This window comes from Crotalus tigris, unplaced genomic scaffold (genome assembly GCF_016545835.1).
Source record: "Crotalus tigris isolate CLP2741 ecotype Arizona unplaced genomic scaffold, ASM1654583v1 scf7180000017916.3911339, whole genome shotgun sequence".
NCBI lineage: Eukaryota > Metazoa > Chordata > Lepidosauria > Squamata > Viperidae > Crotalus > Crotalus tigris.
In genome coordinates this window covers 1,395,141-1,411,072 of record NW_024096718.1, presented here as the reverse complement: position 1 = coordinate 1,411,072, position 15,932 = coordinate 1,395,141, and the positions used below count along the sequence as shown (strand labels likewise).

At 39.5% G+C, this 15,932-nt stretch overlaps 1 protein-coding gene across 1 annotated transcript in view; it reads left to right on the top strand.

Moving 5' to 3' along the window:
* The window catches only part of TRHDE (thyrotropin releasing hormone degrading enzyme), a 423,265-nt gene that overhangs the window by 350,060 nt on the left and 57,273 nt on the right, over positions 1–15,932 (top strand). Inside the window, exon 10 of the mRNA XM_039344457.1 lies at positions 3,021–3,109. Coding sequence (XP_039200391.1) covers positions 3,021–3,109 — 89 coding nt within the window. The remainder of the gene's footprint in view (positions 1–3,020; positions 3,110–15,932) is intronic.

Sequence of the window (15,932 nt, the reverse complement as noted above, 5' to 3'; positions counted from 1 at the left end):
ATCTGAATTCCCTTTTTCTACAGCTGAAATATAATGCTTACAGCTTTGTGTAAAAGTCCTGATCAATTATAGCAATCAACATTTAATTGTTAGTCTAAAAAATAATGAAAATAATGAATTAAATGCAAATGTTAATCTTTTAAAAATAGAAGAGGAAACAGTAAAGGGAACTTTAATTTGCAATACCACTGTGTGCAGTATTCTTTAGAAAATCCACTAATTTCATTGGTATGTTGAATACTTGAGAACAAAATGTGAAGTTTATTATTCCTTCTCCAGACAGTAGAACTTGTTCATAAATAACATGTAATACACAAATATATATGAAAGCCTAAAATTAATTACCCCAACTATCAGCCTCATGCATATGCCCAACTGTGCAGTCTAGTCATCATGCATAATGCTGTAAAATTTAGCTTTCAGCATATTTCACTTTTATAATTTTTTCATTCAGTCTACATTTAGTAGCTGTCTTCCATATAACATGTTTAAAAGAATGTTTTCATTTAGGTATCCATTGCAAGCCAAACCACTGCAGGTTCAGAGCCGCTCAATGAAAGTGTGTGTGTGTGTGTGTGTGTGTGTGTGTGTGTGTGAGAGAGAGAGAGAGAGAGAGAGAGAGAGAGAGAGAGAGAGATTTTATTTGTATGACACAGCTGACACTGACTTTGCCATTCTTTGAGAGTTACATTCACACTATCTTTGGTTTTGACTGATCCTAATACTTAAGCACAATAATCTACCAGTATGGTTATGTAACTGTTTATTGTTGACTCTTAAGAAATATGCAATCTGCAGTTCTAAGGTCACATGTATCCTTAGCTTTATTTCATGTGCCTTAAAAAAAAATATTGGCCCTTTGCAAACGATAAATTCAGGCCTCAAGGAAAAGTCAACTGTCCTTCAGCAACCTAATACATAAACAAAATACATAAAAGAGACTATCCAAAACAAAAAAAGGAGTGATTTTTTTCCTAGAAAACAAAACAAAAGTACTTCTGCCATCATAGGTTGCTCCCTTCACTGTGCAAATCATTAGTGTGTCATATAAGCCTCAAAAACTTACTGCAGTGAGAATGTATTCTTGCCTAAAAGCAGTAGTAGGATTCAGCTGGTTTGCACCAGTTTGACAGAACCAGTAGCTAATTTTTTTGTTGCCCAGGCCCAGAATGGACTTCTGGAAGCAGCATCCACACAGAGAACCAGCTGTTCACATATTTGAATCCCACCATTGCCTAAAAGAAAATAAACTTTTCCAAACCTGCCTCTATATTTATTTCAGACTAATGAAAGACCCATCCATTAGAAAAACTCAGCTTACTCAAATGTACTCCTATAATTTACTTCCTCTATTAATCAATTAATAACTCAAGAAGTTGGCTGTTTATGAAAGTACTAAATTTAATCTAAAGCCTTTATTAAGAGATTTTGCAAAAGAATTTTGGAAACTAAATATGTTTTCCAAGTAATCGCTATTTAATAAACTGTTAATATAAAATTCAAATTGGATAAAAAAAAACCAATTCCATTTTGAATAAACTATGGTGTTTAGTCTTCTGTATTACTTATTCTTCTACTATCCTAAGACATTTTGCCCATCCACGCACATCAATTTTTTTCAAAAGATTTCAGTTAAGTAAGAAATAAAAAATGTGCAAATTGCATTACCTGTTCAACTGTTAATTAAATCAAAATGTATTTTGTTGCAAGAATTTTGGAAAAGGGTGGTTTATTTTTGCTTTCTAGTTTATTGCTCACTTTTGAAGGTGGCCTACCCTTTTTCCCAATACAGATTAGGAACTGGATACTTTGTTCCCAAGACATATGGATGGTACAAGTCTGGGAAAAATAGGTATAAGGAAAATCCTGTAGCAAATAGCTATTTAAGATTCAGAGCCATTATTCTTATAAAACAGAATTAGGTTTATATTAATTGTCTCAAAGGTTCTTTTTCAAAGGCAACTGGACTTCGTTTTTCCTAGAAAATGTTTTGCTCTCATCAAGAAAGCTTCTTCAGTTCTGAAATCCAGCTGCCTTTTGAAAAAGTACCTTTGGGATAACCATGACCTGGATGACTGAGAATCTCCATAGACGTTTATATTCATTGTACCACACCAAGGTCTGATGTCTTCACTATGCTACTAATATGAAAAATATCTATAAACTTAAAGCACTGGATTACAGGTAGTCCTTGACTTACATCCACAATTGAGCCCAAAATTTCTGTTTTTAAATGAGACATTTGTTAATTGAATTTTGCCCCATTTTAAGACCTTTCTTGCCACAGCTGTTAAATAAAGCAATGCAATTGGTAAATTAGTAACATAGTTAAGTGAAGCTGCCTTCCCTGTTGAGTTTGCTTGTTGGAAGGTCACAAAAGGTGATCACATGGCCTTGGGATCCAGCAACGGTCATAAATATGAACCAGTTGCCAAGCATTTAAATTTTGATCACATGATCATGGGGCTACTGCAAAGGTCGTAACTGTGAAAAATGGTCATAAGTCACTTTTTTCAGTGCTAATGTAACTTTGAACAGTCACTAAATGAATAGTTGCAAGTCGAGGACTACCTGTACTGATATATGAATAATTATAGAGGGATTTTGACAGGAATTTTTTAATGATAGCATTATGAACAGGCATAATGTTACTGAAACCAAAAAAATACACTATTGCCAAGGCCTGTTCTCTTCAAATTATTCTTTGTCATGGAGGCGGAGTTGTTATATTGGTTACTGTCTTTTCTGTTTCGTTATTTTATCTTATCAGAAAGGATCATACAATGATAGTACATTTTGTTTTAAAAAAGGAAAATATAGTTTTTGACAGATGAATGACTGTCTTACTACTTTGTTGTCATTCACAAATTGATTTTAGAAACAAAGTAACATGTTAGAATCAAAATATTTGCTCTCTTATTGTACATGTTTGATTCCTTTGATATAATCCCTGAATGTTGTTGAGTGAGAAGAATCATTTCAGTATTTTTATTCTTAGAACCCACTCCTTTGTCTTGCAGCTACTTGTGGCAGATACCATTAACAATTGCAGTAGGAAATACAAGTCACATCTCATCAGAGGCAATTATATGGGTGTCTAACAAATCAGGTAAACAAAAACTTTCCTCCCAGTAGAATTTCATCATGCATTCATATGTTTTTATGAACTATTTCTTCATCTTAGAAGAACTATTTCTGGATCTTAGAAAAATGATTAGCATTACTAAACATAGATTTTGTTTTGGAAAAATATGTTGTAAAAAGGAATCTCAAGATTTTTCCCCATAATAAAAATTGGAAAAATGAGAATATTATGAAATATCTATTTTATAACACAAGATAGTCTGGAAATATTTATTTGTCTTCATATATACAATCATTGTGATAAATTTATAAAAAATATATCTAGTTTACAATTAACCCAAGAAAATTATAAAGAAATTATGATTCTACTATAAGTCCTTTTCTGATGTTAACAAAGAGGGTTTCTTTTAGTCTTGGTTTTTTAAGCTTCTGCCACCATCATCTTTTTTTTTTTAGTCCCTCCCCCATACAATTCTAGTAGGAAATTATCTTGAAGTCACTTGGAGTCTCAGAAAACTGCTTTGGAGTTGGAGCGAAGTAGACAGGAAATTATCTAGCAAGAGTTGTATGGTGTTTCTCTTAGATGTTTTTCTCACTTATTCTCCTAAGCATGCAGTAGATCATTCCTGAATTGGCACAGTCTGCTTGAATGGCAAGACATATAAAAAAGAAGTCCTTGCCCTATCTGTGAAAAGAAGACAAAATGAACCTACATCATAGAAAAGTTATAATAATATTATTCTTTGCTGTGATTATATGAAAGGAAGCAATCAAAAACTTGTAGCTTTCTTTCCCTTTTGTTCTCTAACAGTTGTAATATCTTAGAACATGGTGCTTGGGAAAGGTGCATACACTGTAGAGTATTTGTTCTTTTAAATAAGCATAATTATCATAAGGAAATTTTTTGGCATTAGACATAGTTGGCTCAGATTTTCAAGCCAGATAACTTACTGATTCAGAGCTAGATGTTGAAGCCACTTTTTTTTACTTTTGTTTGAATGTGTGTATGTGTGTGTGTAAAAGAGGAGTTATGTGACTGCACCTTCCTTTGCTTAAACCAATTCTTTAGATTCATTCTTTGTATTCAGATTCATTGATCCTATCATCAAAAAAAAATAAGCCAATAGTAGCTAGCAGTTGTTGACAAACTATTATATATATTTCTAAGGAAATATATTGAAAATTACCAATTTGGGAATAAAGCTAATTCATTTTGAAAGCTGTATTTATTCATGAGCAATTCCATTTTACTTCATTTATATATTAATCAATATGCAGACAGTGAGAGGAGATTCATAGGATCACAAGAATTTTTACAATAAAAATCAGTAGCAATAGTGGTATTAGAATCTAGTCAGTGTATTTCAAATCATGTGCAGGGATATGTATAGTATGCACATTAGCTATGAATGATTGGCTAATGTGCGTGAATGTCATGAATGCCAGTCTGATCCAAGCTACAGTAGATAAATTTGAGAAGCTTAATATATTGTTAGTAGCTGAAGGATTAATTTGGGAAGACATGTTACTAGGAGCACTCTAAGAGCAAGGTATAGTAGATATATAGCAAGATATCTTGTTTGGTTTTCTGGAAGTTTCCTTGCATTCAAAAGATTCATAACAAAAGAATATTTGGGAAAGTTGCTTTCTTTTGAAAAGTTTTTGATGCATGAATAACCTAATTATACTTACATCTGCCTTAGTGTATATCCCTTTATGAAACAAAGCTACAATAGTCCTGGTACTGCTACTGACAAAACTGGAATGCTGATCTTTTAGACTTTGGCATCTTGAATTCCACAGTCAAGAAAAATAAGCAAAACCTTAAATAATTATGTATTTATTGCATATCTTTTAATGATGGAAGACTATGTCCGTTATGCATCTTCAGAGATACTGGTCACTTTATGTGATGAAGAAGCAGTCTCAAGTAATAGAAGTTATCACTTTTTGGAGAAATGGTATACATTCAACCAAGAACATTCAAAAGTTCTAGAGAACTCTCTACTCTTTTTCCAACCTTCCTTCTTTTCCAACTCTTATTTGTCCAAATGTAGAATCTTGGACTATCCACATTAGTTGTTGTTAGTTGCGAAGTTATGTCCGACCCATTGCGACCCATGGACAATGTTCCTCCAGGCTTTCCTGTCCTCTACCATCTTCTGGAGTCCATTTAAGCTCATGCCTACTGCTTCAGTGACTCCATCCAGCCACCTCATTCTCTGTTGTCCCCTTCTTCTATTGCCCTTAATCTTTCCCAGCATTAGGCTCTTCTCCAGTGAGTCCTTACAGTGCTTTTGCAAATGGATCATGCATCCAGGAATTCTGTTAAAGTAGTTTTTGCTATATTGTTATTTGTTGCATAGCAGCATTACTTTGTTAGAATACTTGATGCTGTTGAGGAAGATCCACTTGAAAGCAAGCAGCAGCTGATTCCCTCTCATGAATTTGAAATCCAAGTTTCAATACAATAGCTTCAGAGGGCCTAATATATCTGCCTGTCAAGAAAAGATCTTTCATCTTTTCTATTCAACGAAAAAATTGCCTGATCTCTTCCTTTCATAGCATACTTGACGTACTTGATGGATTTGACAAATGAACATATTTTTACATTGAGAATATAACAACCTTCAAAACTACCCATTGAGAAATTAAAGTTTGACTCTGTTGTCCTGCTTGATGTCTTTCAAATACTCCCATTTCTGAAGACCATTTGCTGTAGATTGAATATAAACAGTGGTGGGATTCAAATATATGAACAACCGGTTCTCTATGTGGATGCCACTTCCGGAAGTCCATTCTGGGTCTGGGCAACAAAAAATTAGCTACTGGTTCTGCTGAAGTGGTGCGAACCGGCTGAACCCCACCACTGTATATGAATCACCACCACACATTGTATGCTCACTGAGTGGCTTTGGGTACCTCTTACTGCATGTACCATTTTTCCAACTCTCTGAGTTTCTGCTGAAATATGAACCATGGATCAGGTACTTTGATATCAATTTATAGAGCTTTGGATCTTCATTTGGGTCTGGCATTTCAACGTTCACAAATGTATTATCTTGTCATCTTAGCTTGTATGATTCATCAAGCCACAACAGACAGTGCAAATGAGGAAGACACCACTGCCACATTTAGCACATAAACAATCTTCGTACCAAAGAGACCATGTATTTCAGTGAGGTACTATATGAACAACTTTCTCTTCAAGTTAAATAATTTGCCCAGTCATTTGGCTGCTGATTCAAAAAAAGATGCTATTGTATTTATGGCCAGTTTGGATTGCATGTAAATGTAATGAAAAGTGAAATTGCCATAATTTCATATGTACATCATGACATCTCGACATCTTTCTATCATATGTTTTGGTCCACAACAAATGTTGAAGAGAATATGATGCATCTTATGATGTTTTCAAAATCATCATCATCGTTATCCAATATATCAGTCTGGCCTCTGTATATTGTTGATCTCCAGGTTGTTTGCTTCATTTGGATCAACCTGTTGGTTTCAATCTTATCAGCCATGTCAACCATGTATTATTCAAATAGATATCCTCCTCTTAGAATATTATTTAACTCATTCCTATGATTCATTAGTCAACATGCATAACAACACACAGCCATTAGTAGCTTGTGGTTTGGAACTAATGATGCCAACCACCACCAGAAAGGAGAGAAAAGTATTATTGAAAGCTGTCATAGGAATGATGGGACTCTGAAATTATTTTCAAACCACCTCCTCATTCTTTCAATATAATGTGGTGGGTGGGATCATTCTACTCAGTCTCCAGAGGGATAGGATAGGACTGATTTACCTGATCTTTGGCAGTTAATGGTGGGACCAGACTACCTGGCCTGTGGAGGGTTGGGCAGGACTAGTTTAATGAACTTCCAGGTGGCAGCTTAGCAGTGCAGAAATGCTGAAGTGGCCACAAATTTGCCAGATTTCAACCCCATGATGGTCATAATGCTAATACTCCCTTATATACTTTATCTTAATTTTATTGTACTCATGACATGCAAAACTCCATAGAGTAGGCAAAAAATGTCCTGGATATTGTTGTGTCCTAAGCCTGCAAAGGCAGATTCGGGACGTTGCAATGGTCCCGGGCAGTTGCAAGCTGCCCGGGACCAGACTGGCTGGTGCCAGCGCTCGCGCGCATGCGCGAGGCGCGCAGCGCACCTAAATGTTGCCTTTTGGCCCGGGGATTGTCTTTAAGAGAGGCTGAGAGGTTTGTCCTGCTCAGAGTTGTAACGGGGGCTACTGAAGACCAATAAAGAGTTCCTGAAACCACAGAATATCTCGCGCCGTCATTGCCATTAACCGAGGACTCAACACTGGTGACGAAGGTGGGATTGCCTTACAATTACACAAAAGATTGTAAGCTTACCCTGGAGTCCTGAGACAGCGAGGAAACAGCGTTAAATTCAGCAACTGCCTGCCAATACAGTTTCGTTTGAGGTAAGCTGGCTGATAGACCCTTCCTGCTTTATTGAAGATGGCAAAGATAAGAAAACTTTCTGAGTTTGATGTTACACATCCAGAAAGATGGGAATCTTATGTGGCCCGAGCAGAAAACTACTTCAGAGTAAATCAAGTGAGAGAAGAGGGCTTAAAGGCAGCCACCCTGCTGTGTCTTTGTGGTCAAGATGCATTTGAAATTGCTGAAAACGTAGTAGCTCCTGCACCTCTTGAATCTGTTACCTACACAGTTCTTAAGAAGTTACTGAAAGAGCATTTTCAACCCAAGTTGTCTGTTATTGCTTGGAGACATAATTTTGAACAGCGGGATCAACGGGCTGGTGAATCAACTAAAGAGTACATTGCTGCATTAAGAAAGGCAGCTAGGCATTGCGAATTTAAAGACTTAGAGGAAAGACTGAGAGACAGACTTGTATGTGGACTGAGAAACAGAGATGTACAACAAAGGCTTTTTGCCAAAGAGGACATATCATTCCAAGATGCCTTGAGAGAGGTTACTGCAGAAGAGGCAGCAAGTGGGGCAATCAAAAATATGAGGCCCATCAAAAGCTTTCCAGAAGCTGTTTCCGTGCATCACGAGGGAGTTCAAGGAAGCTCAGAAGAGGAACCTGATGAAGAAGTAGATCATCTCTACCCTTCGGGTGTGGAGGTCGCCACAAGAGGACCGACTGCAAGTTCCGTTCTGCAATCGGTAGAGCATGTGGGAAGCAAGGCCACATAGCAACTGTGTGTCTGGGCCATCAGAAGGTACAACCCCGAGAAGAATTGCGCCTGAAAGGTATCAGGGTCCCCAACCAAAACAGGGTGGGTTTCTGTGCTTCACGAAGAAGCATTTATAGGACAGGCACACACAAGCCACTCAAAAAGAAACTGTCACTTAAGGTGAAGTTGCAAGGGGTTCCATTGGTCATGGAACTAGACACTGGGTCTGCACTTTCAATTATCTCCATTCACACATTCAGAAAGATTTGTTCTGGTAGTGGTTTTCAGGTCAAGCTTAGGCCCTCTAATATAGTACTAACAGACTTTCAAAACTCCAAAGTGTGTGTTAAGGGGGAGGCCACCTTTAACGTACAGTATAAGGATTTTGAAGGTTCATTAGATGTATTGATAGTGGGGGGTGAGCGCACGAGTCTCATAGGACTCGATTGGTTTGAGGCCTTGGGAATACAAGTTACAGGGCTCAATAGCATGCAAACAGTAGATTTACAGGAAGTCTGCAAAGAATTTGCAGATGTTTTCAGCCCAAGCTGGGCACATACAAAGGGCCCCCAGTCTCTTTGAAGTTGGACCCCACTGTCACTCCTATCAGAGTAAAGGCAAGAAGGGAACCTTTTGCTTTAAAATGGAAAATTGATGCTGAATTGGACAAATTAATTCAGCAAGGAATCTTAGAACCTGTTGACTCCAGTCCTTGGGAAACTCCCATAGTCACGCCTCTTAAGGCTAATGGGGACATTCGCATCTGTGCAGATTACAAATGCACTCTCAATAAGGCATTGCAACAACATGCCTATCCTGTACCTGTACTCAGCCATATTCTGGCCTCCCTCAAGGGGGGGGGCGTGTTTTTGCAAAGCTTGACTTAGCACAGGCTTATCAACAGTTGCCTGTTGATGAAGCTGCTGCTGTAGCACAAACCATTGTAACTCATAGGGGGGCATTCAAAGTCAAGAGACTACAATTTGGAGTAAACGTGGCTCCTGGAATTTTCCAAAGTGTAATGGAAAATACTTTGAGAGGTATACCAGGGGTTTGCCCCTATTTTGATGATGTCTTAATTGCTGGAGACTCCACCCAAAATCTAGCTGAGAGAATGAGGGCTGTTCTGCTGCGGTTCCGGAAAACAGGACTCAAGCTTAAAAAGGACAAATGTAAAATTGGGGTGCCTTCTACAGATTTCCTGGGACTCAAAATTGATGCCAATGGGATTCATCCTGCTGAGTCCAAATTAAAAGCTATCATGCAAGCTCCTAGACCTAAGTCCAAAGCTGAACTGCAAGCTTTTCTGGGACTCTTGAATTTTTATAATTCATTCATTCCTAACAAGGCTAATGTAGCTGAACCACTTCATAGGCTTCTGGACAAACAGGCAGTGTGGCAGTGGTCATAGGCACATGAAGCAAGCTTCAATGAGGTTAAGGTCTTACTAACATCCAACAATGTGCTTGCACACTTCAATGAAACTCTTCCTGTGTGCATCGCTTGTGATGCTTCTCCTTATGGAGTAGGAGCAGTACTCAGTCATCTCAGACTAGATGGAACTCAGGTTCCTGTTGCATATTACTCCAGAACCTTGTCTTCTGCTGAAAGGAATTATGCCCAGATAGACAGGGAGGCCTTAGCTGTTGTTGCTGGAATTAAAAAATTCCATGATTTTTTATATGGCAGACATTTCACGGTCTACACTGATCATAAGCCTTTGTTGGGGTTGTTTACCACTAACAAACAGACCCCTCACATCATCTCCCCCAGGATGCTCAGATAGTCAATATTCCTGTCAGCCTATGACTTTTCTCTAATTCACAAACCTGGCAAAGAAATGGGCCATGCTGATGGCCTCAGTAGATTACCCTTACAAGTAGTAGAGGCTGATCCGGCCCCAGCAATCAACATCCTTTCAATTCAGGCACTGCCTGAATCACCTCTAAATGCCAGGGATGTGGCTGCTGAATCAGCCACAGATCTCACACTCTCTCGTGTCTCATCCTGGGTTTTGTCTGGATGGCCAGAGAGTTGTCCAGGCACTGAGTTTCAGAGTTTCTGGCTGAAAAGGAACGAGTTATCCACCTTCCAGGGTTGTCTGCTGTGGGGCAGCAGAGTTGTCATTCCTACCTCAATGAGGTCTAGGGTCTTAGGTTCCCTTCACAAGGGTCATCCTGGCATTGTACGAATGAAGGCACTTGCGCACAGCCATTTGTGGTGGCCTGGGTTAGACAAGGAAATTGAGGCTAAGGTGCACGCTTGCCACCTTTGTCAGCACTCACGCCCAGAAATGCCTCAGGCTCCTGTGCATAGATGGGAAGAAACACAGTCTCCATGGTCTAGGGTGCACATCGATTACGCTGGGCCCTTTCAGGGTCAATTCTTCTTGGTCCTGGTTGATAGCTATTCAAAATAGCTTGAGGTTGTACCTGTCTCTTCCACCATCACTGCAAAGACTATCCAAGTACTGAGGGGGATTTTTGCTGCACATGGGTTTCCGGATGTTTTGGTGTCTGACAATGGCCCTCAATTCACTTCTTCCGAATTCCAAGCTTTCTTACAGGCCAACATGATTCGTCACGCCACCTCTGCGCCCTTCCACTCTTCCACCAACGGGATGGCTGAACGGATAGTCCGCATCACCAAGGATGCTTTAAAGAAACTGACCTGTGGAGACTGGTATCACAGGTTGGCTGACTTCCTCCTTGCTTACCGCACTACACCTTCCACTTCTACGGGGAGAAGCCCAGCTGAACTTCGCTGGGGGTGCAAACTGACTACTAAACTTGACTGGTTGCACCCGGACAGATTGCCTCCTAGGGGTACACAACCCAGGGCACCAAGGCAATTACAAGTGGGTGCCCCAGTATGGACCTGTAACTACGGGCCAGGTCACTTGTGGGTTCCTGCTTTAGTTTGCAAGGTTACAGATCCTTTGTCCTACGAGGTCTCCTTGGATGATGGTCGTATCCTGCGACGGCATATCGACCAGCTACGTACAAGATTGGACTTACCTTCTGAGACTCCTGGTTCCTTTCCAGGGGGGAGAGGGACCTCTACGGGTAAAGGGAGGGGTGTTGGCAGCAACCAGGCCCCAACAGAGAGGCCACAGACGGCCTATCACAAGATTCCGTGAGTGTTCCGAACAGGAATTCAGGGGAACCAGCTAGCACACAGGCTACAGTGCATACTCCAGCCAGGGAGTCACCCCGGGGGCATAATCATTATACACTTACACCTTTCAGCACTCCAGTCAGGGAGAATAACCGGGAGCATCCTAATAACTCAAACATTGCAAGAGAGCTGGCACACAATCAACGCAATTGGCCCAACTTCGCCACCATCCCTAGAAAAGGACACTTCCACAGGGAAGTGATAGAAGGGCAAATCCAGATCCTGAACCCTCTGGTTCAACGGAGGGGGCAACTGAGTTTTGGGACAGTACTGAAATTACAGACAGTCCTACAATGGAACTGGGGAGTGGAGGAAGGCAGCTGCATGCTAGGTCCAGTGTGGGCTCGAGAGACTCTTCAGAGTTGCCCAACTGTGGCAGCCTTCTAGAGGGGCCAGAACGCCTGCAACTAGGCAGGTCAACCAGCTTAGAGAGAGAACAAAGTCCTGGTCTGACGAGCCCGGTGGACAAGCAAGCAGACCAGGCAGTGGGGCATGGTCCACGGGGGCCACCAGGGTCTGAGAAAGGGGGTGAACCTATAGCCTCCTCTGGACAAGGTGTATCTGAGAATTATCAGGGCCTACGGAGATCACAGAGAGATAAGAGGTCTCCCAAATATCTCAAAGATTTTATAACTCTGCTGGCAAAGCAGAAACAGTAAGAGGGTGTTTCTGTGGAAGCTGGAAAAGGGGACACTGGGAATTAATCCCCAGAACAATAGCATGGTACCATTGAGCAAGGGTGGGCATACCACGCTCGTGTTGAGGTCGCGTGTAATTATTCATGTAGTCTTAGCCGGGGGGGAAGGGGTGTTGTGTCCCGAGCCTGCAAAGGCAGGCTCGGGACGTTGCAATGGTCCCGGGCAGTTGCAAGCTTCCCGGGACCAGACTGGCTGGCGCCAGCGCTCGCACACATGCGCGAGGCGTGCAGCGCGCCTAAATGTTGCCTTTTGGCCCGGGGATTGTCTTTAAGAGAGGCTGAGAGGTTTGTCCTGCTCAGAGTTGTAACGGGGGCTAGTGAAGACCAATAAAGAGTTCCTGAAATCACAGAATGTCTCGCGCTGTCATTGCCATTAACCGAGATATGGTAATAAGAATAGCAGCAAAGCTGTCTTTTTTGAAAAGCAGGCTATATGTTTGGAGGAGAGGGGAAATGTCTCCTTTGCATCATGAGTAAAGGAACTATAGTCAGTTTAAGTTTAGGAAGCAGTTGAAAAAATGAAACAGATGAGGAAGAACTAAGATAAAGTAGCTATGATGACTGACACCAAACAGATCCAGTTTCTACTCCCTCTGCAGCCATGGCAGCTTACTTTCAGCCAAACCTGCCTCACAGGGTTGTTGTGAAGGAATATAGGAGGATGGAGCACTTATGCATGTGCCTTGGAGCAAAGATGGAATATAGATACATGTGCATATCTGTTTGCCAGAGACTGGTCATATAAAGCAATAAGAATACCTAAGCCTTTCTTCTTACACCTTAGAATTATTCCTTCTGTAAGTGCCACACAGTGTCAATTCCTTGCTGCTGGGTGGGGGAGGCAATGAGGGATTGCAAGAATGGCAGAGAAACTGTCATGGAACTTTCAAAAAGAGCATCACATGATTGCAGCAGCAGCCTAAAGCAGCCACAATTTCCCCAAATTTCATTGCCTCAGGCATCATGGATCCTAGATTTTGGATGTATTCTGTAAGTTGGCCTATTTGAGGTACCTTGGTTCAAAAATTGCTGCCTGGTGGTGCACTGTTTTACCCAGTTAAAGGTCAGGACAGTGAGAGTTTTATTGGTACAGGTAGTCCTCAACCTATGACCAAAATCAATCCCAAATGCCTGTTGTTAAGTGAGACATTTGTTAAGTGAGTTCTGTCCCATTTTATGACCTTTCTTGCCATAATTGTTAAGTGAATCACTGAAGCTGGTAAGTTACTAATTTTTAGCTTGCAAAAAAAGGAAAGAAAAGAAAGAAAAGAAAAGAGGAAAATTGTAACAAGGCTTTGCAGTACTTTAGATTCAGTTTGGAAAACTTATTTCAGAAAAAAAACTAAAGCATGTATGTAATACCTATCATTAAAGCAACTGGATACATTTCCAGGATCTCATGACTGCAGTGGGATATGGTTGCTTTATTGAATCCCAAACAGATGCTGCTTTCATGTTCCCGTGTGTTCCACAGAATTTTTTTTCAAAGCAAATCTGAAGCATTGCACTGCCCTAAAAGCAGTCTACCAATATCTTGCATTGTAACATACAAAAATACCTACAGTATTTTTTGTTGAAATTGAGAGCAGGGCAAGATCTTGTTAAAAACTGTAAAATTCAGGCTGACTACCAGGAGGAGTTTCCTAAGGATAATCACTATTAGTCTGTTACTAAAGTTTTGTTGGGAATAGTTTGGTGGAATTTAAACCAGATAACCTCTTAAGTCCCTTTAAATTTTCATATTTTTACATTCATTTAAATATAATATTATGAATTCCCTTCTAGATAATTATAGATCAAGAGTTTTACTATCTATAAAGTATAATAATAATAACAATAATAATAACAACAACTTTATTACAGTCATAGACCAGCAGTAGACATACATGTTACAATATATTAAAAAAATAGTACTGACATTAATAGTAAATAATAACATCCCTGTTAAGAAAATACATGTTCTCAGAATATTAGGGTCATTTCCTAGTTTACGTGAGTGAAAAGCCACTAAGTGTGTGAGTAAATATAATGTTCCAAAAATTATTAGAGATATCTCCAAAAAATTGGCACAAGTTGATGGCTATAAATCTATAACCAATTTTTTTCTTGTGGACATTGCAGCAAGACAGTATTTTGCCACTGCATGCATGATAGAAGGGTTTGAGTCCTGGAGGAGAAAGCCTACATAAAAATTGTCTGCCCTCCCTGGCAATCTCTCTAATAAAGGGAGAATATATGCTGACCTATAAACTTGGTATAACTCACAGTACAATAGAACATGTGAGATATCTTCAACTTCTCCTTTACCACATATACATACCCATTCTGCTATTGGTGTTCTCTTATACCTGCCCTGGAGGAATGCTGAGGGAAGAATGTTAAATCTGGCTCTGAAGAAAGCTATTCTTTGTTTTGGGAAGGTCAGATCATTCAGATATCTTGCCGATTCCCACACACCCTATTTGATTCTACCCCTACTGTGGCAAGGCAACCTATTTAGTTCTTCTTGGAACTCCATGTCCTTCATTCTATTGGATACTACTTGTTTTGCTTGGTCAAAGCCTAGGGACATTAAGAATACCGATGAGCCCCCATAAGAGCCCAGTTTGTGATCTATCTCCTGATTCCAGGGGGAGGGGAAGTTGTCAGTCAGCACTAACGGGGACAGTCCCTCTGGAAAGAAATGCATTTTAAGTCAGTGAATGATCATCATCTTCCAGGCTCTTACCTGGATTTGAGGCATGCCTGTCTCAATTCTTAATTAGGCATTTGGGGTTCCTTTGGGTGCAACTATGATGGCTCGCAGGAATTTGGTTTGTATGGTTTCTAGCGAGTTTTTCTTTGTAAGGATTCCTGTTTGTGCCTATATAGAATTTGTGCCAATGTTTTGGTCTATCTATAAGGTGTTCTACTTTTTGACTGCTTTTGAAAAGGAATTTTTTGATGCATTAGAGTGAAGCAGATTTAAAGTGAGAAATAATATTGACATTTCTGTTGCAAATTAAAATTTACTCGGCTGATTATTAAAAGCTACTTCAGAGTAAAGATATGAAGCAGAGAAAATTATTGATTTTTTCCTATTTTCCCCTCTTTTTTCTTTTAAAAATTCTTCTGTCCATTATGATAATGACAGTGACAATAGCGATGATAAAATGTTGGTGGTGTTCATAACTCCATATCTCTTATGTATAAAAGGTTACACTGCTTGATGTTAAATGTCCAAATGAGATTCACAGGTTTTAACAGCAGAAAGCTATGGGGACCCTCAACATGTTTGTCCTTTGGAGCATTTTGAAAATCATAAATGTGGTCCTGAAGAGTTGCAATAAAAGGAAAGAATCTGGCCAAAATAAGTAGAGATAGTTGTGAACATGGAAGAGTTTGTAGGAAGAAGGAGGGAATACTTTGTGGTGAGTGACTTTGATAACTTTTGTATCAAACTCAGTTTTCATAATTTATTGTTCCTATTTGCTAAATGGATGCAATTATGGATTCATCCAATCTTTTCTGTCTATTTTGAATTGAATATAATTTGTTAGTCAGAATCTTTCTAACAACCATATTGTTGCAGACAACAAATCCCATTGACATATGGTCCACTCACCATAATCATAAACTTGTGTGCAGGAGAGCATCATTTGCTCCAGAAGTTGCAAGTTCATGCTTGCAGAGATAAAAAGAAGAAAAGATAAAACATAAGTATGTTATTTAAATATTACATTTAAAACCAATTCTTTCATTATTAGCATAGTATTTCTAAGACAAAAATATGAGAGTTTTTTTATTA